The following is a 27,278-nucleotide window of genomic DNA, read 5'->3' on the forward strand; positions in this document are numbered from 1 at the left end:
ATTTACAAAGCAATCTTACAGAAACTCCCTCCATATGTTACTTCATTAATTAAGTTAAGATCATAAATTACCAAACCCGTTCTTAGAACTGGATAACACTAGAGATCCCTTAAGTCTCCACAGATTTGGGAAAATCTGTGTTTTTGCCCCTAATTTGTAGTTCACTGCAGTTAGATGCGTCTCTCAAGCGGTTTAACTTATTGAGGACCTCTATGTAGTTGAGCGTGATTGCTTTTATTAAATATTTGTAATGAATTAGTTTAATTATTATAATGTATACAGGTCTCTTGTAAAATATTTGTAATCTCAATGTGGCTCCGTTTAAATAAAAATACATTGTCATTCTTAGTCATATTCTCATAGGCTGCGTTTACACAGGCAGCCCAATTCATTCTTTAGCCCAAATGATTGGCAAAAGATCAGAATTAGACTGCCTGTGTAAATGGAGCCCGTGTGGCCTATTGCACATTTATAACAAATACACCATCTTTAGGTTTACCTACACTGCATTTATCATTTGTATGCAAATTGTGTGCTTTATGGGATGCCATAAAAACTATACTGTTATTGAAAATATATGGGGGAAAACATTTATGCTTGGAAGTGGTAATAAAAAGGAGAATTGGGGCATGGGAGCCAAAGCTATAGCCCTATAAAGCATGCTTCCTGCTATAGCCCTATAAAGCATGCTTCCTGCTATAGCCCTATAAAGCATGCTTCCTGCTATAGCCCTATAAAGCATGCTTCCTGCTATAGCCCTATAAAGCATGCTTCCTGCTATAGCCCTATAAAGCATGCTTCCTGCTATAGCCCTATAAAGCATGCTTCCTGCTATAGCCCTATAAAGCATGCTTGCTGCAGACTGGCACTGATGCGAAACTCTGAGTAGAGAAATGTATTTAGAGAGTTGGGCCAATGTGGTTTCTGCATTGATGCATTTATATGACACTAACATTCTATGGCAGCCATGTTAGCTCCCCATTAATATTACATTGGGAATATTTAAACAATGCTATGTAACTGAATGTCTAAATTTAAAACAATTTTCTAAATTCTCAAAGTTGGCCTTACCTCTCCCCGCTGAACCCCAAGACGAGTGCTGAGCGAATACTTGCTTCACACAAGCATGCCTGACTTCTGTCTCTTACCGTCATCTTGGTGACAGTTTGAGGTAAACTGTTATCTGTGTTTGAGGGCTTGATTACAATTTACAGTTAAATTAGAAATAAGCGGTCCAATCAAAATGTGAAATTGACTTGACTCTGGACAATTGTCACATCCCACCTGCAACGCTACACCAAAATGCAGTGGAGGCTGCTGAGGGGAGAACGGCTCATAATAAATGGCGAGAATTTAGCAAATGGAATGGTATCAAACACCTGGAAACCATGTGTTTGATGTACAGTTTGATACCATTCCATTGATTATGTTCCCGTCATTACCACGAGCCTGTTAGCCCCAATTAAGGTGCCACCAACCTCCTGTGTGTTGTAACATCCATTATGGGAATATTTGGTAGGCTGAACTCATATGGAATGAATGGATCTCGTGGTTTCTTAATTGGAGGCACAGTTTTACAAGTTGAAGTCACATGCATGGAGGCTAACGTTATTTATGAATCTCCTAGCAGACTAAAACAAGATCGGCTCATCGGTATAGATTATATATTATATATATTATTATGCTCCCACCATGTACAACCGTCTTGAAAGACTGCAACAATGAAAATAGCCAACACTTAATTCATATCACTTTTCCTTCCAGAGTTAGTAAAACATTAATATTCAAAAGAGGACCCATGTGATCAGGCCTGCAATGTGTGAGGAGAAGAAGCCTATAGTTTTCCTGGGCACCAATCTCTTAATGGTTAGTGCTATCTGGGATCCTTGGGATGTCCCTACCCTAAACCCCTAACCCTAACCCAACCCTAATCGTAACTGTTTTAAATGTACACTTTCAGAGTTGGACATCCCAGGGAAACAGTTTAGACTTTTCCTTTAAACAATATCCAGCTCCCTTTGTTGTTATCTCGCACAAGTCAGCAACAATGGACACTGCAGTACAGTGATAGTGGAGAAGGCAGTCTGGTGACAAGCTGGCAAACACGATACAGGGCATGAATAAGGGGTTATGGGTTCCAATTGACAGTTGAGATGAATAGTGATGGTACCAGACTGGCAACCCAGATAGATAAATCTGGGCTGACAGATCAAAACCTTGATCATAATTCTACATTTACCCACCCAAGTGAGGTTCTTGGCAAGAGTAAATATATAGCTAAAATAATCATGGTTTCAATGTACATTATGTAAGTCACCTTGCTGTGAGGACGATTGCACAGTAAATAAATTAAATAGAATTACATTTTTTACCACTACGAAGTTGTCCGCAGTCGCTCACGCTAACAGTTCAGGAGAATCACGAGATTGCAGCAGTGGAATTATGTGATTAAAAGGACATTTTACTGCATTGTTAGGTAACCATTATCTCCACAATTTTGTGTGGAAGATATAGAAACACAAGAAAGTGGCTGTGTGTATGAGCTTACTATACTTAGGATATACTTCATCCACTGTGTGTAATGCAGACAACAGCTTTGTAGTACTTCTATAAATAGAGAGATAAAGTCACTGGGTTATGTTTACTTCTGATTCATGTACACATTGAGTCATTGCTGAACAAATTGCAGACTGACCCCAGACCTCTTGATATATAACAAATTGCTCATGGGAACATTTTTGACACAATGAATCCATTCATAACCTAATCATCACCAATTCAATTACTTTGAAGATAATGTAAGAGGGAACAACATAAGTGGATTGATTATCTACTGTATGTTACAATTGAGACATAATAGAGCATTCAATGGAAAGACGCAGAATGCCATTTGACATAGTGAGGTTATTATCACGAGTGGCTTCACTCGTTAGACATACAATATACAGCTTGATTCCGGGGAACCGACTACCTACCAGGGCCCAGATTGGATGAACTTAACCTTAAGATGCTTTAGGGAAAGCGGGAACTGGGCTATTCAAATCAACTCTTGGTTGTTGATCAAGTGTATTACACATGAAAGAAAGTGAGATGGGTGTGTTACACTCTAAGTGCTAACACACTTCTCATTAATATTCTCACACACACTGAAACTTCATGCTCCAGTCCCTTGACTCGCACTGGACTCTAAGGAGACACCATCTAATGGGTAGCTTGCTCTTGAGAACCCAAGGTGGCGTCCTGCCTTATTCCTAGGTTGGATACAGGATACCACGACGGACCTCAAGGAACTACACCGGAATTTACGCAAACTGGAAACCACATATCCTGAGGCTGCATTTATTGTAGCTGGGGATTTTAACAAAGCAAATTTGAGGAAAGCGCTACCGAAGTTCTACCAACACATTGACTGTGGTACTTGCTCTGGGAAAACACTCAACCTCTGCTGTTCTCTCTTCCGGGATGCCTACAAGGCCCTCCCCCGTCCTCCCTCTGGGAAATCAGATTGCGACTCCATTTTTCTCCTCCCTTCCTATAGACTCAAACAGGAAGTACTCATACTAAGGTCTATTCAATGCTGATCTGACCAATCGTAATCCATGCTTCATGATTGTTTTGATCACGCGGACTGGGATATGTTCCGATTAGCCTCTGAGAATAACATTGATGTATACGCGGACACAGTGACGGAGTTCATCAGGAAGTGTAGAGGATGTTGATCCCACTGTGACTATTAAAACCTACCCAAACCAGAAACCATGGATAGATGGCAGCATTCGCGCAAAACTGAAAGCGCGAACCACCGCATTTAACCATGGCAAGGTGACTGGTAATATGGTCGTATACAAACAGTGTAGTTATTCCCTCAAATGCAAGCAAAACATCAGTACAGTGTGGTATCCCAGGACGTCTACCCCGGGGGGTGGTAATACAGGGGAGGTACGTGATGCAACGTTGGCGCCCTCTGCTGGGAGTACAGGAGCTGGGCACACCGACACGGATAGCTCCAAGTGGAGTTAATTATGGGAAACGTACCAACCAGCCGTGGAGGCCATATAAAAGGAGCACTGTGGCAGAACGCGAGAGAGAACTGGGAGAGACCGACACATAACCAAAGCTGAGAAGAAGGACTGAGCTAAACCTACGTGATTTTCTTTGTTTATTTCATGGCCTAGTAAAGTTGTGTTTGCGGACTAAAACCTCCTTGTCTCTGTGTTAATCTCTGCACGCTCAACCCAACACCCCACAGTTTACCACAGACAAAGTGGAGTCGCAATTCAACGGCTCAGACATGAATTCAATGGCCCAGACAAGCTAAACACCTTCTTCGTACGCTTTAAAGATAACACAGTGCCATCGACATGGGCCACTCCCAAGGACTGTGGGCTCTCCTTCTCCGTGGCCAACGTCAGTAAGACATTTAAGCGTGTTAACCCTCGCAAAGCTGCCGGGACAGAAGGCATCCCTAGCCGCATCCGCAGACCAGCTGGCTGGAGTGTTTACGGACATATTCAATCTCTCCCTATCCCAGTCTGCTGTCCACACTTGCTTCAGGATGCCCATCATTGTTCCTGTACCCAAGAAAGCAAAGGTAACTGAACTAAATTACTTCCGCCCCATAGCACTCACTTGTCATCACTGAGTGCTTTGAGAGGCTAGTTAAGGCTCATATCACCTCTGCCTTAATTGACTCTAGACCCACTTCAATTTGCTTACGCCCCAATAGATCCACAGACGATGCAATCGCCATTGGACTGCACACTGCCCTATCCCACCTGGACAACAGGAATACCTATGTAAGAATGCTGTTCATTGACTATAGCTCATCCTTCAACACCATAGTTCCCTCCAAGCTCATCATCAAGCTCAGGGCCCTGGGTCTGAACCCCGCCCTGTGCAACTGGGTCCTGGACTTCCTGACGGGCTGCCCCCAGGTGGTGAAGGTAGGAAATAACACCTCCATTTTGCTGATCCTCAACACAGGGGCTCCACAAGGGTACGTACTCATCCCCCTCCTGTAGTCCCTGTTCACCCATGACTGTCTGGCCACACATGCCTTCAACTCATCAAGTTCAGACGACACAAACCTAATAGGCCTGATTGCCAACATTGATGAGACAGCCTACAAGGAGGTGAGGGCCCTGTCGGCGTGCCAGGAAAATAACGTCAACAAAATGAAGAAGCTAATTGTGGACTTCAGGAAAAAGCCGCGGGAGCACACCCCTATCCACATTGACAGGACCACAGTGGAGAAGGTGGAAAGCTTCAAGTTCCTCGGCATACACATCACGGACAATCTGAAATGGTCCACCCACACAGACAGTGTGGTGAAGAAGGTGCAATAGCACCTCAAACTTTTACAGATGCACAATTGAGAGCATCCTGTTGGGCTGTATCACCGCCTGGTACTGCAACCGCAGGGCTCTCCAGAGGGTGGTGCGGTCTACCCAACGCATCACCGGGGGCACACTGCCTGCCCTCCAGGACACCTACAGCACCAGATGTCACAGGAAAACCAAAAAGATCAAAAGGACATCAACCGCCACGGCCTGTTCACCCCGCTATCATCCAGAAGGCGAGGTCAGTACAGGTGCATCAAAGCTGGGACTGAGATACTGAAAAACAGTGCTACTGCACGGTTGGAGCTAGGAACACAAGCATTTCGCTACAACCGCAATAACATCTGCTAAATATGTGTATGTGACCAATACAATTTGATCTGAGCTTCTACCCCCAAGCCATAAGACTGCTTTACAATTAAACAAATGGCCACCTGGACTATTTACATTGAACCCCCACCCCCAAATTTGTTTTTACACTGCTGCTGCTCGCTGTTTTATCTATGCATAGTCACTTTACCCATACCTACATGTACAAATTACCTTGACTAACCTGTACCCCCGCACATTGACTCGGTACTGGTACCCCCTGTATATAGCCTCGTTATTGTTACTCTTTATAATTTTTTACTTTAATTTGGTAAATATTTTCTGCATTGTTGGTTAAGGCCTTGTAAACATTTCACCTGTTGTACATGTGATTTGAACTGATTACTTTAGTTTATTTGACATTTTAGGATCCTAGAAATATAAAACACACTACACAATTTACAGCAGCATTTCCCAAACTCAGTCAGTACCGGTACCCCCTGTATAGATACCTAGACAGTTGTACACCTAGTTAATTATTTTAAATAATCCATGTAGAGCTAGGGTAAAAACCGAAACATGCACCTCTTGGGGTCCCCAGGACCGAGTTCAGGAAACCCTGAATTACAGTGAAGGCCGCTACTTCACATATATCTTCTGTTACAACCAAATGTGTGATTGAACATAGGATCACATATTATGGACAGCATTTTAAACAGTAACAATGTTGACGGACATCTTATTTATTGGAGATGGTCAGCTTGCATCAAGGTTTGCTGTGGTGTTCTACTCAGCCAATATTCTTGTCAGACCATTCGTGTCACACGTGAACCTGATTGCCAGGGTCTTTCTCAATATTTGAGTCCAAAGGGGTGACTAGACTAGAATAGAATTTACAGGCTTGGCAGGAAGGCCTACATAGTCTGTTTTGAACTCCACCACTGGAGTCTCATTAATTGTCATAGAATGTCATGAAGGATTTCTTTGAACACCTATGAATTTCCTTGTTTTGTCAATCTCTTGACTACTTTTTAATTTCACTAAAGCACTTATAAATGCATGAAGTGGCAGTTTATTATTGAAGTGAAAGGACGTTTCATGGGCATCTCCTTCCTCATTGGAGAGAAGGAGGCAAGTTCCTCTGGTGGCGGTGTAGACACTATGAACAAGAGGAAGTGGCTTTTTTTTTTAAAACAGATTATAGCAAATACCGATCATGCACAGAACTACCTGTGTTTTACATCTCACTCTGGATGATCAAAAGGGCATCCTTGGTGGTCTCACCCTGAATTGCCGAAATGGGCGAGAGATCCACTTACAGTTTTGTTGATAAAGATCTTCGGAAGCTTCGTAATAGAAACTAATAGATAAAGGAGAGTTTTGGAATGACGGTTTTGAAAGAGTTGAAAGGACTGGTTGACAAATGAAAACATTCTTGGGTCTCTCCTCCCTCATTGAGTAGGAGGGAAGATCCTCTGAGTTGCCAAATCAGTGTAGAAGACTGACAACAGCAAATAACAGTAGTGTAAAAGGACTGCGTCTTGAGCCTCTACTTCCTCGTTGTGGAGTAGGTGACGAGATGGTCCTCTGGTTGTGTTGCCAAATAACCAAAAGGACATTTCTACTGACACTAGCTGTTGTCATGCCTAGACATGGCAGAGTATACCCTGATTAAAAATAATTGGTTATTTGGCCTCTCCTTCCTCTGAGGAGCAGGAGACAAGATCTTGCTCTTGTAATGGTGCATTCTCAGTGTTGGAGTTGTGCAGAATATTGTGAACAAAGGATGTGGCTTTTGAAAGCAAAGATAGTAATCGATTAGATACATACTATTATAGTCAACATCAGCAGGATCCTTGGTGGTCTCAACGGGAGCGATATCCCCTTTGTTGACTTTCTTTCTCTGTTAAATGTGAGGAAATGAGAATTCAAAGGAGAATGTCAAACAAGCTTGATTGCAGTCAAATACCAATACATTTACTGTACAAGTTGATCTCAATGTCTTGCCCAAAATAATGAACACCTTCCAGCTCAAAAAGCAGAAGAAAGAGGATTTCAACTCCCACCATCCCACATTTTTCTGAAATAGTTTGTTAGAAACAGATAAGATTAGCATTCCTTTAACACTATTTTGTTTAATTATCTCTGAGAAATTAAGCTAATTGATTGCACCCAAATCATCTCTAACTGACATCTTTGCTAACAGGTAGTGTGTCAATTTAAAACTTGCACAAGACAGTTCACATAATTCTCATCTTAAAGAAATGTAGCCAATTTATTCATTAATACACTTAGTTAATCCAGAGACTCTTACCTTTGCCTCAATTCGGCAGTCTCGTCCAGATCATCGTGACATTTGTAGTTCTTTATGATAGCCACATTAGCATTTCATTTTTTGGGGGGGGGGGGGGGAAATACAGGCAACTATATAGATTTTTTTTTTTTATCACCTTGTCATAGAGATATTTACATGGTTATCAAAACATCACGCAAGAGATTACACAAAACGCAGCCCTTATTTTAAGAATGGGAAAATTTATGGTGGGAATACAATTGGAATCTTTTCCTTGTTTGACTGCTAGGTTTTATGGGTGTTATGACTCATACTGTGGTACTCTATGCTGAAATGTCAATACACGGGTGAGTCAGTGCCACATTTTAATTTGTCCTGAAATTAAAGTTATCTTTCAAATTCAGCAGGCTATGGTGTGAAATAGGCTTTTAGAAGCACAGTCTTTATTTTATTACTTATTATTAATGCTGTCTTTGTTGTGCTTATCAATGCACCATCACCTTTTTCCCCACTCCTATCGCTTCTTTTATCTGTGGAACAGCTTGTTGCATTGTGGCCATAGACACAATCCATAGAAGGGTTTTGGAACCTCTAACTCTGGCAATATGACTGTTAAACTCATGGATACGCTTGCAATGGCTGTCAGTCTTGAATGGGAATTACCATCTATGGATTATATGTCTATGGTTGGGTGCGTTGTCAGTTTGCCTTAAGCAAAATACAATTGGGCGAAAAACATACAGTTTGGAAAGTAAATGCTGTCATTACTAAATATGTAATGTGATAGGTATTTTATCATGACTTTTTTTTTTTACACAAAATATTTAAATCAGTTGTCTTCCTGAAATAAAGGGGATGATGACAATATTTGTGAGAGGGAGGATATTTGATTTCATTGGTGCTTAACTTGTGGTAGACACTTCATTTAGGATAAAATTTGAGTTATCCGAGTTAGCATGCCCCAGAGCAGGTTAGTTCTCAAGGATTCATTACCAAAGAAAATATACCTGGCTAAAAAGATGAGCCACCTCACTAACTCCTCAAACCTGATTCGTAGTATAGGGCTCTGGTCCATAGACTGCTTCAAGGGTAAGAAAACCAATATGTAATTTTAGAATTTGGGTGAACTCTTTAACCATGGGGGGATCCTTATAAAAAAATATATGTTTATATCACCTAATAACAGGAACAGCCCCATCTAGTGGTCAGAACCTGGTAACAGGCTGTAGGATGGGACATAAACCCAAGAACTGTTGCGGTGAGATTGACATGGGTGTGGGGAGTCCGTGGATGGCTTTTGAACACGTCTTTGGATTCCTCATGTCTTACTCAATGTTAGAAAAATGTCCAAATTGGATGTTAGGTTGCCTGGCTACCCAGACTCCGTGCTCTGGCCAAATGCTAGTTTCTTCTCCGCAGTGAGTCTGGATCTGACAATTTCTAGAACGCAAACACATTCTAACCGTTCTGATTAGTCCCAGAAACCGATGAGTTGTGCCAGAGCCAGAACACATGAGGGTATGCAGCGTTTAGAAAATGTGTAATTGACTTTCATACTCTGATTGGTTAGAGATGATCCAATCCCTAATTACTTTGTTTTGACGTCACCACAAATGACTTCAGCGATGGCACTCCGACTGAAGTATGTCGCGAACATTGAAAAGCAGAAGAATTCAGTTTGAGTCGTCAGGCAAGATTTTACGTACTATAATTATTGAATATTATAGAATCCTATAAATTAAAATGGCCAATTCGGGTGTAATCAATTAACTTTATTTTGTAAAAATATCATTTGATCTGAGAAATAAAGCTTCCTTCCTCATTGCCATCCCCATCTCCATCTGCTGAGGGGGTGATCAAAGGAACTCCTTGGCCCTCAACCACTGTCACGTTGGTAGGAAGGATCGGATGACAGACGCAGGAATGCGTAATAGTTTTTTTTATTAAACCCAAATTACAGCGTGACATGTAAAGGCACCGGAACGAAGACCAAACAGACACGTAACAAACAGTGTTGAAACCCAAACAAAAGAGTGAGGAGTACCTCGAATAAATAGCACACGCACAATGATTAACACAAGGGACGAGACCTGTAATCATCTGCGCAATCCACAAGGGCACGAAATCCCAAAACACACAGCACAGGTACTCACAAGCACATTGGTTTCCATTGGGTGGTCCATTATTGTTACAAAGGGCACACTTATACAAGTACTAATCAGTGGGAATAGGGGGCAGGTGTGCATAATGAAAGTTCCGGAGGGATCTGTGACAACCGCTGCCAGCCCATCTTTGCAGATCCCACTATAGCAAGTAATTGGGTTTGTTGGAGAGCCCTGGACAGGGCGGCATTGATCTGCTGCACTACCGCCTTTACAATGGCTCTAGCTTGCCTGTCAGAGACACTCTGGAATAGCTGTTGCTCTAGCTGGTTAGCCGCCAAGTAGATGTCCTGCAGCACTTCAATCACTCTATCCTGGACATCTGTGTATATATCACATCCTGAGTGATCCCAAAAAGCTCCTCCGGAGAGTCAATCAGGATTCGGAGGCTCACTTTTTTGCCTGAGCTGTGTGCAAACTGATCATGCGCCTCAGTGGAGATAAGGAATATGCAAAAGACTATGAAGAACATACAAATAGTTTCATTCCAAAAAGACATATTAATCAGTAATATAATACAGTCACACAACTGGGAGGGTGGTAAAGTCTCCTCTTACAATTTGCACCAATTTTCTTAATTTCAGGCTTTTATTTTCTTTGTACAAGCTTTCAGTCGTCACTGTATATTTGACAGTTTAGTGTGACATTTATGTTGACAGCAGGTTTTTTGCCTTCTCTGTTTTACCCGCAAATGGTATATGGGAAACGGGCGCGAGAGGAAAAGGAAAATAACTTAACGTTGTTCAAGCGTCCAAGAAACAACGTCAATCTTAGGATCTAGTTGGAAAGAGAACAACGAATTTACTGTGTTTCAATATTGGTCTTGTTTCAGAAATCTTTATAATTCTTTTGAACTTGTACTGAACTGATATTTGTATACTTGCTCCACATTAGCAAGCTGTTAGCATGTAATCAACTATTTGGGTAGAAATTCTCACGCATATGGATGCATTTGATGTATGAATCACGCTAATGTAAAGTTGCGTACACAAGTATTGTTTGTGGACTGTATTGTTCATATTGTAAGAGCATTTTGGTATGTTACTCTCCAGCTCTAACGGTGTGTATGGAAATGGTACCGCATTAAACTCATGAACCATCAGTATGAGAGGTGACCATTCAGCTGGGTATGCTACACTTATATGGCGTATGTATTTGTTAAACATTGGATATATACCGCTTTGCAACTAAACACGTTTTAAAGCTAAAATCTCATTAAAAATCTGAGAATAATATAGTAATATTTTACACACAAAGGCGATAAAACACATGCGTGTGTGGATAGTGCGTTTTGAAACAAAACTCTGACTATCAGATAAGTGACTGTCATTGATCTGTTTAGGGCCTGTTTTCAAGAATGGAATGAATAACGTAGTCAAACTAAATTTACTTACAATCTTGATTGGCGACCGTACACTTCTGCAATACGTCTTTGCGCTTCCATTCCTCTCGGGAATTGGTCTGGTTTCAAGGTGAACTGTTCTCGACATTAGGGCGGTGCACAATTGGCCCAGCGTCGTTAGGGTTTGGCCAGTGTAGGCCGTCATTGTAAATAATAATTTGTTTTTAACTGACTTGCCGAGTTAAATAAAATAAAAATGTAAAAACAGGGAGCGACAATTCACCTTGTCCATGTCCAGCACTCTGTCGTTCTCCTGAAGAGTACTGGATAAAGAAATCCGGTTCAGGGTGAATGAAGCGAATTCGATATCGAGCACCTTGACCTCCACCTTCTTTTCAGCCCCGTGTGCGTCAATAGATGTAAGGGATCTACACTAGACAACAACATTTGGTTTATTCAGATAACTTATATAAATCTAGGACTTGTTTTCAACTTTCACATTTCAAATTAAAGTAAGAATGAGAAAAGCATAGGCATGTCATAGGATGGGTAAAAAAAAAAATAATACTTATGGTTTTGAAGGGGGTGGCCGTGCGTACACCACTGCAATATATATTTGCGCTTCCACTCCTCTCCTGAATTAGGCTGCGTTCAAAGCGAATTGTTCTCGAGAGACAATCCAAAGTGTCCATGTCCAGCAGTCTGTTCATCTCCTCCTGAAGATTCCTCAGGAGGCTATCTGGTCCAGCGCTGTCGAGGAGTCAATGTCTACTGGCACCTTGACCTCCACCTCATCACACGTATCCACCCTCAGGACCCCTTGGTACTGCAGCTCCTCTAGACTCTACCCTGTGTTGTTACCCGTGTTTTCGTAGACAGTGGTGGAAAAAGTACCCAATTGTCATACCTGAGTAAAAGTAAAGCTAGAAAATGTCTCAAGTGAAAGAAAACACAGCGGCTTCTACCGCAGGTTTCTATGTTAAAGGGATACTTTGGAATTTTGGCAATGAGGCCCTTTATCTACATCCCCAGAGTCAGATGAACTTGTGGATACATCTTTATGTCTCTGTGTCCAAAATAAAGGAAGTTGGAGGTAGTTTCGCGAGCCAATGCTGGAAGTCTATTGGTATATACTAGCATGCATTGGTGGAAAAAGTACTCAATTGTCATACTTGAGTAAAAGTATAGATACCTAAATAGAAAGTTACCCAAGTAAAAGTAAAAGTCACTCAGTAAAATACTACTTGAGTAAACGTCTAAAAGTATTTGGTTTTAAATATACTTAAGCATCAAAAGTAAACGTAATTGAGTATTAAAAGTACAAGTATAAATCAAACCTTTTCTGCTTGAAGGTATGAATCTCAACCTAAGAACCTCATAGACAAGTAGCAGTATTCCTACAATGTCCAAATATAAAACTGAGATATGAAATATTTGACAATAGTGGTGTCACCTAGCGGCAATATATAGATATAACACTTTTTGTATACCATCTTGTCTTGCATTGTTTTCTCTTGCCAATAGTGTCTTAGGACAGTGGCTACTGCCACTTCAGGGTGTTCACATATTAGCCTAATTTGTATAATAGTTGGTACCATATGAATAATCATGCTACCCTTGTATGGTGGTAATAGTGACGCGTCACCAGACACGGTGATCACGTGACCATAACGATACAGTCACTGCACAGCTGAGAGAGATGCGAGCAAGTCAGCTGACTGTCATAAATCCGTGAATAATACACCGTTTCTGCAAGAAGACGGGGAGATGGTTACGAACGAATAAATTATCCAGCCAATGCAGCAGATACACGACTTGCCATCATATATTGTATTCCTCCCAAAGCATCGTGTTCTGTCTAAATGTTAATGTCATTCTCGTCTCTAGCTAGCCAAATAGCTAGCTAAGGCCAGGGGGAGCTGGTGTCGACGGTACGTTATCCCTTGTTTAGAAACGCTATCTAGATAACTGTTCATCATACATAGCTTTTCATTGCATTGTATTGATTTATTTAGATAGCTTGTTAACTAGTGGAAATGTCGTAGCTAGCTAACGTTAACGTAGAGAGGATGTGAAAACATGAATGCTTAACAGTAACGTAGTTAGTTAGCTACAGTAACTAGACAGCCAACCATTTATCCTGTCTGGCTGTGTCTGTTGGTCATTTATTGATTCACTGGAGCCGAGCTTTGTCTATAGCTGACAGTCAGTTGTATCTTTGATGTTGATGTTGATGACCCACCAAGCTTGTCAAAATGAAGTATGCACCTGGCTATAAAGAATGTCCCCTTTAATTCGAATCCTCTTTATTACATAGTTCCCCGTGTCAAATCCTGTTTTGACATTGTCAGCAAAGCCTTTGCCAAAGGTTTTTGTCATGATAAAAGGATGATCAATAGAATATGGATTCTATTTCTATGGACTGGTCAGCTCACATGTCATGAACCATCACAAGTAACTTGTAACAATATTACATTCTTACATTGTCACTCAGTCCAAACAGTTGCCCACAGCAGTGGGAGGAGAGGTGTGTCACCCACACCAGGGCGCCATGACTACACCAGGCTGCTGCCACCTGCCTGGCTCCCTGTGTGACTACTCAGGCAGCGCTGCCGACCTTCCCAAGGAGGTAGAGGAGCCAGATGCCGGCCAGGCCCAGTACGTCGCTAAGGTTACAGCCAAAGATGGCCGCCCACTCTCCACTGTTGTCAAGGCTATGGGCTCACAGAGGTAAGGAGGTTCTTCGAGAGGGTTCTTATCTTTCTTTGTAAATATGGATGACTGGGAATGTGACCCTTGGCTTCGATCTGATAAATAAACAATTCCTTGAATGGAGATAAACAATGGACAAATAGATCTTAAAGCTTATAGGAGAGGGCAACATACTCATTTTCAGATTCAGCAAATCTGATAAAAAAAATATTGTATATTGATGAAAATAATGTATTTTGTTTATAGTGCATTTAATGTGTCATTTGTTTTGAAACGAGTGGTCACCAGGCACAATTTCTTCCCCTATTTGTCTAGTAATGAAGGCATGTGTCGGATCTGCCACGAGGGGGCCGGTGGTGAGATGCTGCTCTCCCCTTGCAGTTGCACAGGGACCCTGGGTAAGGTGCACAAGAGCTGCCTGGAGAAGTGGCTGTCCTCCTCCAACACCAGCTACTGTGAGCTCTGCCACACCGAGTTCACTGTCGAACGGCGACCCCAGCCCCTCACACAGGTAAAATGGCAGTGTGTGTGAGTGAGTGACAGGTTGATGGGTAATCCTTTTTAAGTCCTCCATCACCATAGTAATGACAGAATAATTAGCATATTAATAATGAACCTTTCCTTGCATCCTCCCAGTGGTTGCGGGACCCAGGCCCTCGCAGTGAGAAGCGCACGCTTCTGTGCGACATGGCCTGCTTCATGCTCATCACGCCACTGGCGGCCATATCTGGCTGGCTGTGTCTGAGGGGAGCCCAGGACCACCTGACTCTCTACAGCCGGCTGGAGGCTGTGGGCCTCATCGCCCTCACCATTGCTCTCTTTACCATCTACGTCCTCTGGACACTGGTAACTAACACACACACACCCCTTATCACCATTACCATGGATTACTTTACTCCACCTTTGTTAATTGACAGCATATTTTTGCAGTGTAAATGTGTGCTTTACAATCGCTATTATTACAATTGTGAGACAAATTAGACATTTGTGGCGCATCGTTTGTTTTGTTTTCTTGTCTATGGTATTTTGTGCCTTTCCCAATTTATATTCAGGGGAGACAAGTAATGTGCCAACATCTTTTTTTGTCTGCTTACAATAGTTACACAATCATCAAATGAAGCGGAACCATTTTGCAGACCAAATACAAATTTGTCATGCAATATGTCTAACTTTGTATTTTGAGTGCCTGTGATAGCAACGGTATATTTAATGAATCTGCAGTGCATGTGAAACCGTCTGATAGTTTTGTTGACGTCTGTCTCCATGCACCTCAGGTATCGTTCCGCTATCACTGTCAGTTATACTCGGAGTGGAGGAGGACCAATCAGAAAGTGCGCCTGCTCATGCCTGAAATTAAAGGAGCGCACTCTACCCAACATTCCGTCCCAACCAAGTCGACCAAGAAAATGACTGACGAGACCATTGTATGAGCGCTGTGGTCTCACTTAAAGTGTAATATATCTTGAACTTCTGCACTTGTGGACCATTCTGGGGATTATTTCGCCATAATCTCTATTATTTGAAACACTTGAGCCCAGATATGAACTATAACCAGTGGTTTTGGGACGTGTTGGACTCGTGGAATGAAGTGTCACTGATGTCATCGCTGGATTATGAACACTGGCCTGGAAAATCAGGACACAAATGGAAGGACACAGTTAATGTAGCAGGATGTAACTGATGCAGCATGTTAATACAGTATATCTGAAACATACTACCCCCCCCTTCACAATGTATTTAGCTGTTTTTGGAAAACTGGCATCCAATAGCCCTATGAATTTACTCTCTCAGAACAATGACCACGTGAACAACCAAGTCTAAATATGATGTTTTCTGTTGTTAACTCTTTGCCCTTTGGAAGAAGTGGGAGAGAGAGAGAGAAGAAGGGAACAAACTGCAATGTTTTGGAGTGGGCTTTGGAGTGTCAGTCAATGTATGCTAAATCATTTTATGTTGCACTCCCTTGAGTAAGCTGGGTCATTGTGCAATAAAACATAAGGGACTCTTGGTCTTTGCAGTCGGCACATCTGGAATGCATGTGTGCTGAATCTGAGTTACTGATACAGGAGTATTAGATCGGTAATGATCACTTGATGCAGTTGACTGCACCAAACATACCACCATCTAGTGGACATTTAAGGGACTACACTCCTTGCAAGTGGTCCAGAATGTAGGAGCATACAAGTAACATGAGAGATCCACTCAACTACTGTAATATTGTAAAATTTTATTTTATGGCATTAATATAATGTGAGTTGACAAGCTATCAAAAACAAAAGTATATTACACAAAATGAAGAATGTTTGCACCACAACATTGAGATGACAGAAAGGGGAAGGTAAGCGTCATCATGGGTTACAGGTTCTGACAGCACTGCAGTTTGTTCCCTTTCTGGTCCGTGGTGGGCGGAACACTTATGTCCACCACATTGTTTCCAGGGGACTCGTCATGGGCGGACCGCTCAGCGATCTGCTTCTGCGATACGATGCGATAGATTTCTGTGGAGAGTAGACTAGACTGTTGTGGTGCATCTCAATACTTCAAAAGAGGATTTTCTAGTTTACTTCATCTTCACTATGTCAAAGCAATTGGCTTTCCAGACAGTCCTTTTGCTGTTATACTGTACCTGTAAGGATATTCTTGAAAGCTTCCTCTACATTTGTTGAATCTAAGGCTGAAGTTTCAATAAAGGATAGAGTGTTCTTCTCTGCCGGTTTAGAGAAAGGGGGAAAGTGAGTCACAATCATTATTAAACAGTTCCTGGGAGGGGAAAAAAAAACTCAATTTACATTTTAGTGATTTTTGCAGACACTGTTTTCCAGAACCAATTAGGGTTAAGTGTCTTGATCAAGGGCACAGACAGGTTTTTCACCCAGTCACCTAGGGGATTCGAACCAGCAACCTTTCAGTTACTGGCCCAACGCTCTTAACTGCTAGGCTACCTGCTGCCACATTTCACATTAAAGCTGCCTCAATACCATTTGCATTACACATTTAGGCTGCTAAATATAGCAATACTGTCCCAATACAATACCCTCCTCCCATTCCCTTGTGATGATCACTGATATAAAAGTTCCAGATAGGTAAAAGCAACTATATGCAGCTGCTCTCATTTTACTGTCCTCCTATCCATCTCTTCAAAATCAGTGTTCCCTTAGGACCACTTAATTAAGCCAAGAAGGCTGTTCCAAGATTATGTACCCCTTAGCCTGGTCCTATATTAGTTTGTGCTGTCTTGGCAATGACCATAGGAGTTGGCAAGACAGCACAAATAAATATGGGACCAGGCCATGTTCCCCATGCCAAAAGACCAGAGTACCTGCAAAAGCCCGGGCCTCATCCATGGGCACGGCCCTGAGGTGGCGCAGGTCGCTCTTGTTGCCCACCAGCATGATGACGATGTTGTTGTCTGCATGATCCCTCAGTTCCTTCAACCAGCGCTCCACGTTTTCATAGGTCAGGTGCTTGGCGATGTCATACACTAGGAGAGCACCCACTGCCCCTCTGTAATAGCTGTAGGAAAGACTGCTTATCAATCTCAATGCACCAACAGACAATGTATGGGGCTCCAGTGAGGCTCCAAGTCAGACACTCTTGATTGGTGATGAGGCTCGTGATCGGCTAGTGCTCACCAAACCTGATCCTGGAGAGATATATTTATTGTCATGATTCTTGCCCAGGCGGCATTATGGAGTGATTTCCGATAGATGGGTCAGCTGCAAAGTCAAAATTGGCTATATTGTAAAAATTCATGAAAACAAAAATTGTCTTAATTTAGGGTTAGGCATTAGGGTTGGCAGTGAGGTTAGGCATTCGGGCTAGCAGTGTGGTTAAGGTTAGGCATTAGGGTTAGCAGTGAGGTTAGGTTTAGCAGTGTGGTTAGGCATTAGGGTTAGCAGTGAGGTTAGGCACTAGGATTAGCAGTGTGGTTAGGTTAGGCATTAGGGTTAGCAGTGAGGTTAGGCATTAGGGTTAGCAGTGTGGTTAGGCATTAGGGTTAGCAGTGTGGTTAGGGTTAGGTTAGCAATGAGGTTAGGGTTAGCAGTGAGGTTAGGCATTAGGGTAAGCAGTGAGGTTAGGGTTATACATTAGGGTTTGAAGTGAGGTTAGGGTTAACAGTGAGGTTAGGCATTAGGGTTAGCAGTGTGGTTAGGTTAGGCATTAGGGTTAGCAGTGAGGGTTAGGCATTAGGGTTAGCAGTGCGGTTAGGGTTAGGCATTAAGGTTAGCAGTGAGGTTAGGGTTAGGCATTAGGGTTAGCAGTGAGGTTAAGGTTAGGCATTAGGGTTAGCAGTGAGGTTAGGCATTAGGGTTAGCAGTGAGGTTAGGCATTAGGGTTAGCAGTGTGGTTAGGTTAGACATTAGGGTTAGCAGTGAGGTTAGGGTTAGGCATTAGGGTTAGCAGTGAGGTTAGGGTTAGATTAGGCATTAGGTTTAGCAGTGAGGTTAGGCATTAGGGTTAGCAGTGAGGTTAGGGTTAGGCATTAGGGTTAGCAGTGTGGTTAAGGTTAGGTTGGGCATTAGGGTTAGCAGTGAGGTTAGGGTTAAGCATTAGGGTTAGCAGTGAGGTTAGGGTTAGGCATTAAGGTTTGCAGTGAGGTTAAAGGTTAGGCATTAGGGTTAGCGGTGAGGTTAGGGTTAGATTAGGCATTAGGGTTAGCAGTGAGGTTAGGGTTAGGCATTAAGGTTTGCAGTGAGGTTAAAGGTTAGGCATTAGGGTTAGCAGTGAGGTTAGGGTTAGATTAGGCATTAGGTTTAGCAGTGAGGTTAGGGTTAGATTAGGCATTAGGTTTAGCAGTGAGGTTATGGTTAGGCATTAGGGTTAGCAGTGAGGTTAGGGTTAGGCATTAGGGTTTGCAGTGAGGTTAGGGTTAGGCATTAGGGTTTGCAGTGAGAGGTTAGGGTTAGGCATTAGGGTTTGCAGTGAGGTTAGGGTTAGCAGTGTGGTTAGGTTAGGCATTAGGGTTAGCAGTGAGGTTAGGGTTAAGCATTAGGGTTAGCAGTGAGGGTTAGGTTAGGCATTAGGGTTAGCAGTGCGGTTAGGGTTAGGCATTAAGGTTAGCAGTGCGGTTAGGGTTAGGCATTAGGGTTAGCAGTGAGGTTAAGGTTAGGCATTAGGGTTAGCAGTGAGGTTAAGGTTAGGCATTAGGGTTAGCAGTGCGGTTAGGCTTAGGCATTAAGGTTAGCAGTGAGGTTAGGCATTAGGGTTAGCAGTGAGGTTAAGGTTAGGCATTGGGGTTAGCAGTGAGGTTAGGGTTAGGCATTAGGGTTAGCAGTGAGGTTAGGGTTAGGCATTAGGGTTAGCAGTGAGGTTAAGGTTAGGCCTTAGGGTTAGCAGTGAGGCTAGGGTTAGGCATTAGGGTTAGCAGTGAGGTTAGGGTTAGGCATTAGGGTTAGCAGTGAGGTTAAGGTTAGGCATTAGGGTTAGCAGTGAGGTTAGGGTTAGGCATTAGGGTTAGCAGTGAGGTTAGGGTTAGGCATTAAGGTTTGCAGTGAGGTTAAAGGTTAGGCATTAGGGTTAGCAGTGAGGTTAGGGTTAGATTAGGCATTAGGTTTAGCAGTGAGGTTAGGGTTAGATTAGGCATTAGGTTTAGCAGTGAGGTTATGGTTAGGCATTAGGGTTAGCAGTGAGGTTAGGGTTAGGCATTAGGGTTTGCAGTGAGGTTAGGGTTAGGCATTAGGGTTTGCAGTGAGAGGTTAGGGTTAGGCATTAGGGTTTGCAGTGAGGTTAGGGTTAGCAGTGTGGTTAGGTTAGGCATTCGGGTTAGCAGTGAGGTTAGGGTTAAGCATTAGGGTTAGCAGTGAGGGTTAGGTTAGGCATTAAGGTTAGCAGTGCGGTTAGGGTTAGGCATTAAGGTTAGCAGTGCGGTTAGGGTTAGGCATTAGGGTTAGCAGTGAGGTTAAGGTTAGGCATTAGGGTTAGCAGTGAGGTTAAGGTTAGGCATTAGGGTTAGCAGTGCGGTTAGGGTTAGACATTAAGGTTAGCAGTGAGGTTAGGGTTAGGCATTAGGGTTAGCAGTGAGGTTAAGGTTAGGCATTGGGGTTAGTAGTGAGGTTAGGGTTAGGCATTAGGGTTAGCAGTGAGGTTAGGGTTAGGCATTAGGGTTAGCAGTGAGGTTAAGGTTAGGCATTAGGGTTAGCAGTGAGGTTAAGGTTAGGCATTAGGGTTAGCAGTGAGGTTAGGGTTAGGCATTAAGGTTAGCAGTGAGGTTAGGGTTAGGCATTTGGGTTAGCAGTGAGGTTAAGGTTAGGCATTGGGGTTAGCAGTGAGGTTAAGGTTAGGCATTAGGTTTAGCAGTGAGGTTAGGGTTAGCAGTGAGGTTAGGGTTAGGCATTAGGGTTAGCAGTGAGGTTAGGCATTAGGGTTAGCAGTGAGGTTAGGCATTAGGGTTAGCAGTGAGGTTAGGGTTAGGCATTAGGTTTAGCAGTGAGGTTAGGGTTAGGCATTAGGTTTAGCAGTGAGGTTAGGGTTAGGCATTAGGGTTAGCAGTGTGGTTAAGGGTTAGGCATTAGGGTTAGCAGAGTGGTTAAGGGTTAGCAGTGTGGTTAAGGGTTAGGCATTAGGTTTAGCAGTGTGGTTAAGGGTTAGGCATTAGGTTTAGCAGTGAGGTTAGGGTTAAGTTTCAAATCAGATTGTATGACTTAGTGGCTGTACCAGCTAGTGACCACTCTGCAGAGCTACTTCCAGAACAAGATTCATGACGAAAACGCTAACCTGCTATAGGGTGTGTAGGTTTATGTTCCACACTTCAACCCAGCACTAAAACACCTGATTTTAGTCATCAAGGAAATGAGCAGTTCATTGATTAGTTGAGTCACCAATGTACCTCTCTGGGACTAAGATCTGACAATCATTTACTTTTCAAGAGGCAGCCATGAGGAATCCCACCCGACTTACGCGGAGGTGATGGCTCTGTAACGTTCCTGTCCAGCCGTGTCCCATATCTGGGCCTTTATCGTCTTCCCATCCACCTGGATGCTGCGGGTGGCAAACTCCACCCCGATGGTGCTCTTACTCTCAAGGTTGAACTCATTCCGTGTGAACCGAGAGAGCAAGTTACTCTTCCCGACACCAGAGTCCCCAATTAGCACAACTTGATAATGAGACAGAAAGAGATGGAGAGAATGAGAAAGATAGAAATGCTGAAATTCTTACAGCCGAACTGTCAGATGAGCTAGCCTAGTCAACAAGTATGTCATAGATGTAGATGATAGATGATCCAGGATCCTGGGTTAGACCTTGGATCAATGCCTGCATTCTTCATCATTATGTGACTTGGCCCTCCCACCTACAACTGTTACATAATGCAGGTTGTCATTTCCAATCACATCCATTGACAAAAAAATATATTTATTTGACCTTTATTTAACTAGGCAAGTCAGTTAATAACAAATTCTTATTTTCAATGACGGCCTAGGAACAGTGGGTTGACCGCCTTGTTCAGGGGCAGGATGACAGATCGGTGATTGATCTTGCAACCCTTCGGTTACTAGTCCAACGCTCTAACCACTAGGCTACCTGCCGCCACTTGAATAAGTGGATGGCTGAAATCGACCTATTTGAAGTGGTATATGTCTTTATATACTTCTGTAAATATTTCTCTGAGCTTATGGGTCTTTTGTTTAATTGGTTACCACTTAACCAAGGAGACAAAGTAGTTGGTGTCTAATTGATGTTCAGTTTGAGTGAAATTCTAGCATGTACAAAGTTGGGCCCCTTAAGAGCACTGCTGAGAAACACTGAACTCAAATGATACAATTTACTATTAATAATATTATTATGACAAATGGCCTATTCTACTGTATTTAGCCACAGTAACACATTGAGGTGACAGGAGTAGGCCTGGCAGTCACAACGGGGCAGTCGAGGTGGAGCCCTTTTGTATTCTCACAGTACAGTAAATACAGCTGAACCTTGTCCCTGTGGCATCACTGCTGCTGCAGGAAGCTGATAACATGCTCCGTCAAACCTAAATCGAAAGTTTTGGGCCACTTTTGGCTTTCCTGTTTCAACAGGGTTTCTAAATGATGGTGAGGGAGGAAAAGGAGAACCCTTTATCGGCTGATGTCTACTCCACAGAAGATACTCTGTATCACTTCATAAATAGACCTCTATACAGGGTGTCGCTGGCGAGCTCAATGGAAATCAAAGGATGACATTCTAGAATAGATCAAAGGGGGATTTCTTGAGATTGAACATAGTAGTCACAGTGTTATATGGTCCTTGGACACGGGTCTACATTGCCAAGTTTTACATTTCCTTTCACTAATTCTTTCAAAAATCTACATGAATTCAACATTTGTATAATCAATAGTCCCACATTAAATAAAATATTAAATAATATATCTATGGGATATGGGAGGCTACAATTCACAATGAAAAATAAAACTTGATATAGCTCTTTTAACCATAAATTGGAAAACAGCATTCTTGTCAGTAACCTATTGATAAACAGTTCCTCTTTTATGGTTTCATCAGTGTTGATAAAGTCAAAGAATCAACCGCAGATAGGGTGTTGCACCTTACCTAAAAATATAGCTGTGGGCGTTGTTACAGTGTTACAATGACAGCATTTATGTAGCCATAGTAGCAAACGTTTTCCACCAAAGAGACGCATACAATGTTTATTTCTAAAACATTTATCCAGACTATTTGTTATTATTCGTTCACACTGATGTCTGATTTGTCATTGGACAGAACGCAACAATGATAGAATTATTGAAGGTCCTATGAACGGGCGAATGCAGTCATCAAAATTTACCTTTGAACAAGAAATCGTATTCATCGTCTCTGTTCCCCATTCTAGACGAGGCCTCTCCAGCGCTTGTTCCCGAAAAGAATGTGCAAAATTGTATGCCTCTGAATTATCGGTATGTACGGGATAATTGTCTTTATAAATGTGTGAAACAATGCGCCAATGTTGTCTGTCAAACAAGGCTGACCGCAGGAAGAGAGATCTCAGAACTCTGCACTGGGGAGGAGTCCCTGTTTCCATACCTTCCACACGGTGGCGCTGCTGGCTGCCATACTAATAGGAAACAAACAGCACAACCTATCCCTGCTGAGGGCCATTGAAAGAGTGTTAGATGCTCAGTTTGTTTATCACACAACTCTTCATCCTTGTAGTTCATGTCCTAAATTAGCAGTGGGCCCTTGTGCATATGGTTGATCGATATTTACATCACTCTAAAACAAATCAATATTAATTGCATACTAATAATATTCAGGTATGGTCTCTCTCCTCATCAAGTTGAGAAAGTCAGGTTGAGAGGTGAAGTCTTGAACAGACGGCTATTATGTCATTCAGTCAACCTTTTTACATTGACATTTTATTCATTTAGCAGACGCTCTTATCCAGAGCGACTTACAGTAGTGAGTGGATACATTTTCATACTTCTTGATTATGGTGATATTATTTATCAAAGTGCAGCTGCTACTACTCTTACACCTTTGGACTCAGTTTACCATAGTGTCCTTGGTTTTGTAACAGGGGACAGTTTTGATACTCATCACTGCATCCTGTATCAAAAGGTAGGCTGGACTTCGCTAATGACCTGTAGATCTCTACATTACTCCCTTTTTGTTTACAACGAGCTACTTCATAAATGCAGTTTTATCTAACTTTGCTGTTGAAGTATAGACACTGTAGTTGCCTAACCCGTTCACAGGATTGGTTCACTTTTGAGGTTCCTAGGGTCTCCGCCGAGCTAGGTAAATCTTATTTTAGTTTTAATGCACCGTATTGCAGGAACAACATTCTAAATACATTTAATCTTGATGTCCTAGTGCCGTTCGGGCAATTTAAAGTATTGATTGGGGACTTATTTTTGGAAGACTGTAATGGTTTTTACTGGGTGATTTGTCATGCTTTATTTGTGCTTCCTATGACTGTTTTTGTATTTTAATATATACACTACTGTTCAAAAGTTTGGGGTCACTTAGAAATGTCCTTGTTTTTGAAAGAAAAACACTTTTTTGTTCATTAAAATAACATCAAATTGATCAGAAATACAGTGTAGACATTGTTAATGTTGTAAATGACAATTGTAGCTGGAAACGGCTGATTTTTTTATGGAATATCTACATAGGCATACAGAGGCCCATTATCAGCAACCATCACTACTGTGTTCCAATGGCAAGTTGTGTTAGCTAATCCAAGTTTATCATTTTTAAAAGGCCAATTGATCATTAGAAAGTATTTTTGTAATTATGTTAGCACACCTGGAAACTGTTGTTCTGATTAAAGCAGCAATACAACTTGGCTTCTTTAGACTAGTTGAGTATCTGGAGCATCAGCATTTGTGGGTTCGATTACAGGATCAAAATGGCCAGAAACAAAGACCTTTCTCCTGAAACTCGTCAGTCTATTCTTGTTCTGACAAATGAAGGCTATTCCATGCGAGAAATTGCCAAGAAACGTAAGATCTCGTACAACGCTGTGTATTACTCCCTTCACAGAACACCGCAAACTGGCTCTAACCAGAATAGAAAGAGGAGTACATTAGTGTCCAGTTTCAGAAACAGACGCCTCACAAGTCTTCAACTGGCAGTTTCATTAAATAGTACCCTCAAAACAGTAGTCTCAACGTCAACAGTGAAGAGGTGACTCTGGGATTCTGGCCTTCTAGGCAGAGTTCCTCTGTCCAGTTTCTGTTCTTTTGCAAATCTGAATCTTTTAATCAGCCAGTCCAAGATATGGCTTTTTTTTTGCAACTCTGCCTAGAAGGCCAGCATCCCAGAGTCTGTCTTTACTGTTGACGTTGAGACCTGTGTTTTGCAGGTGCTATTTAATGAAGCTGCCAGTTGAGGACTTGTGAGCTTCATTAAATAGTACCCTCAAAACACCAGTCTCAACTCAACAGTGAAGAGTTGGAAAGAAAAAGCCATGTGATATATTCAATGCCCATAATATGAACATGTAAATAGTTTTTAGCAAAGACGTCAATGATAGATTTTTTAATCACATTTCTGTCTAGAAATGGCAGACTGGTCTCATAGTATGACATAACATAGTAAATGTAATTCCGGGACACTGAAATTAGTATGATAAGTTACGTTTGGTATGGTTACATAAAATAGTTACTTCAGTTAAGGCAAAAACTAAGGAGGGTATAACGCGAACTAGTGGTGCGCAGGTTAGCTGTTTCTTCACCCGCACCCGCCCACAATTGTTAATAACTCATACGCCATGCACAACCGGCAGACTATATGTGATAAAGTGAAAATCTGAGGCCCGCAACCAACCCTAACCTGCGAATATATAAATTGCGCTTTAGGCTACAGTCAAATATGACAGAACGATTTTTGACAGAGATATGTTTCTGCTTATAATTTCCGACATTTTGGTAGGCTATTTGTTTGTCAACTTTCTCTTTTGTCATCATACGTTGCCCTAGAAGACTAAATAAACCTTTGCTCAACATAATAATATAATAGATCGATAGAATGAATCTTCAGACTAGTTGACATTGATTACATTTTCTGTCATCTTTCGCGGAGCAAAGACGTTTAGGGACCGGGGAGAAAATACAACGCACAAACAAAGGGAAAGATTTTATGTGCAAAATGTCCAAATTACATCAGTTTGACCGGTTGTAAGGAAAAAGAAAGCTATGAAAATAATGCAATGCGTTTCTGATAAGATTTCAGTTAGGCTTCGATGCATATTTTATGTGGTTGAAAAAGCCTACTATCAGCTTTTATGATGAAGACATTACCTTTACATATTATATCTAACTGAGCATTGCATTCTCTCAAGATGCAGAAAGAAATAAATCATATTTCTCCACTCCTGTTCCCATGTCCAAATTTAGCCTACATTTGGTAAATCATTTTACTACAAGAAATGCTTAATTCTGCAGGAGTTATTGTTAAGGCTGTGTGCGAGGTTATAGACCTACAGCCAGTGTCCAGATTTCAGATTCCATTTAACCCATCTAAACAGCAAGCTACAGTTCCCTTGACATGCCACAGGCCTATTTGAAGTCCCGTTTTGTGACTGTCGAATTTGTATATTGCCTCACAATTACCACACATACCACTGCTATCATCCTCTTTTACCACTTCCCCAAATCTTTCCCAGACTTTACTTTTCTGGCACTTGCTCACCTTTATTTTCAACTCTCCTTTCACAGCTTTTGGCTTATAGAATTTAACTTTGACAATGTCCTTTTTGCCTCCGTGGATTTTTTTGCCCATTCCCAAAGCATTATTTGGAGATTGGCTTTGTAGGCTTTTTGGCGTGCGTACAGTTAAGCCCTAAAGTTTAGGCTTATGCACTAATACCAGATAGCCTAAAATAATGAAAGAGAAACCTCAATGTATCCTATATAAATTGCCCAAGAATGATCCATTCATGGATTTTCAACCTGCCCGCCACCAACCCGCCCTTCAGCCACACAATATTTAATTACCCTAAACCCCTCCTCCCGCTGATATAATCATTAGCAACCCAAAGGTTGTGTGTTTGAATCTCATCACAGACAACTTTAGCATTTTGCAACTACTTTGCAACTATTTACTACTTTTTAGCTACTTTGTAACTATGTTAGCTAACCCTTCCCCTAACCTTAACCCTTTAACCTAACTCCTAACCCCTAGAGCTAGCTATCATTAGCCACAACAAATTGGAATTCAAACATAACACATTTTGCAAATACGTAACATACCACAGCATACCACCCTGCATCCCACGGCTGGCTTGCTAAGCAGGATTGGTCTTGGTCAGTCCCTTGATGGGAGACCAGATGCTGCTGGAAGTGGTGTTGGACCAGTAGGAGGAACCCTTTCCTTTGGTCTAAAAAAAATATCCCAATGCCCCAGGGCAGTGATTGGGGACATTGCCCTGTGTAGGGTGCTGTCTTTCAGATGAGACCTTAAACAGGTGTCCTGGCTCTCTGTGGTCACTAAAGATCCCATGGCACTTAAGAGTAGTGGTGTTAACCCTGGTGTCCTGGCTAAATTCCCAATCTGGCCTTCATATCATCATGGCCACCAAATCATCCCCAGTTTACAATGGTCTCATTCATCCCTTCTCTCCCCTGTAACTATTCCCCATTCTGTTGCTGTAAATGTGTTCTCAGTCAACTTACCTGGTTAAATAAATAAAAAACATTGAATAT

At 42.0% G+C, this 27,278-nt stretch overlaps 3 protein-coding genes across 4 annotated transcripts in view; 1 reads left to right on the plus strand and 2 right to left on the minus strand.

Annotated features, from left to right (window-relative positions):
* The window catches only part of slc25a36a (solute carrier family 25 member 36a), a 50,304-nt gene extending 38,501 nt beyond the window's left edge, over positions 1 to 11,803 (minus strand). The window contains exons 1-2 of one of the 2 annotated variants that reach the window (XM_021589786.2): positions 11,498 to 11,792; positions 7,479 to 7,551 (exon numbers count right to left, since the gene is read on the minus strand). Coding sequence is in view for 1 of the 2 variants with exons in the window: in XM_036966820.1 (XP_036822715.1) it covers positions 11,498 to 11,547 (50 nt within the window). In the remaining variant the exon portion in view is untranslated. Of the gene's footprint in view, positions 1 to 7,478; positions 7,552 to 11,497 lie in introns of both variants that reach the window. The other variant, XM_036966820.1, reaches the window with a different exon arrangement.
* Positions 11,804 to 13,107: 1,304 nt separating this feature from the next.
* LOC110508893 (E3 ubiquitin-protein ligase MARCHF2) lies at positions 13,108 to 16,938 on the plus strand. The gene is made up of 5 exons (XM_021589787.2): positions 13,108 to 13,376; positions 13,940 to 14,175; positions 14,473 to 14,668; positions 14,794 to 15,003; positions 15,432 to 16,938. The coding sequence occupies exons 2-5, from the start codon at positions 13,997 to 13,999 to the stop codon at positions 15,585 to 15,587; spliced, it is 741 nt and encodes a 246-aa protein (XP_021445462.1). The 5' UTR covers positions 13,108 to 13,376; positions 13,940 to 13,996; the 3' UTR covers positions 15,588 to 16,938.
* LOC110508894 (ras-related protein Rab-11B) lies at positions 16,368 to 23,154 on the minus strand. Its single transcript, XM_021589789.2, has 5 exons — positions 22,919 to 23,154; positions 21,055 to 21,250; positions 17,477 to 17,670; positions 16,784 to 16,864; positions 16,368 to 16,655 (listed from the first exon to the last, which is right to left on the minus strand). The coding sequence occupies exons 1-5, from the start codon at positions 22,956 to 22,958 to the stop codon at positions 16,513 to 16,515; spliced, it is 654 nt and encodes a 217-aa protein (XP_021445464.1). The 5' UTR covers positions 22,959 to 23,154; the 3' UTR covers positions 16,368 to 16,512.
* Positions 23,155 to 27,278: the final 4,124 nt, after the last annotated feature.

This window comes from Oncorhynchus mykiss, chromosome 28 (assembly GCF_013265735.2).
Source record: "Oncorhynchus mykiss isolate Arlee chromosome 28, USDA_OmykA_1.1, whole genome shotgun sequence".
Taxonomy (NCBI): Eukaryota; Metazoa; Chordata; class Actinopteri; order Salmoniformes; family Salmonidae; genus Oncorhynchus; species Oncorhynchus mykiss.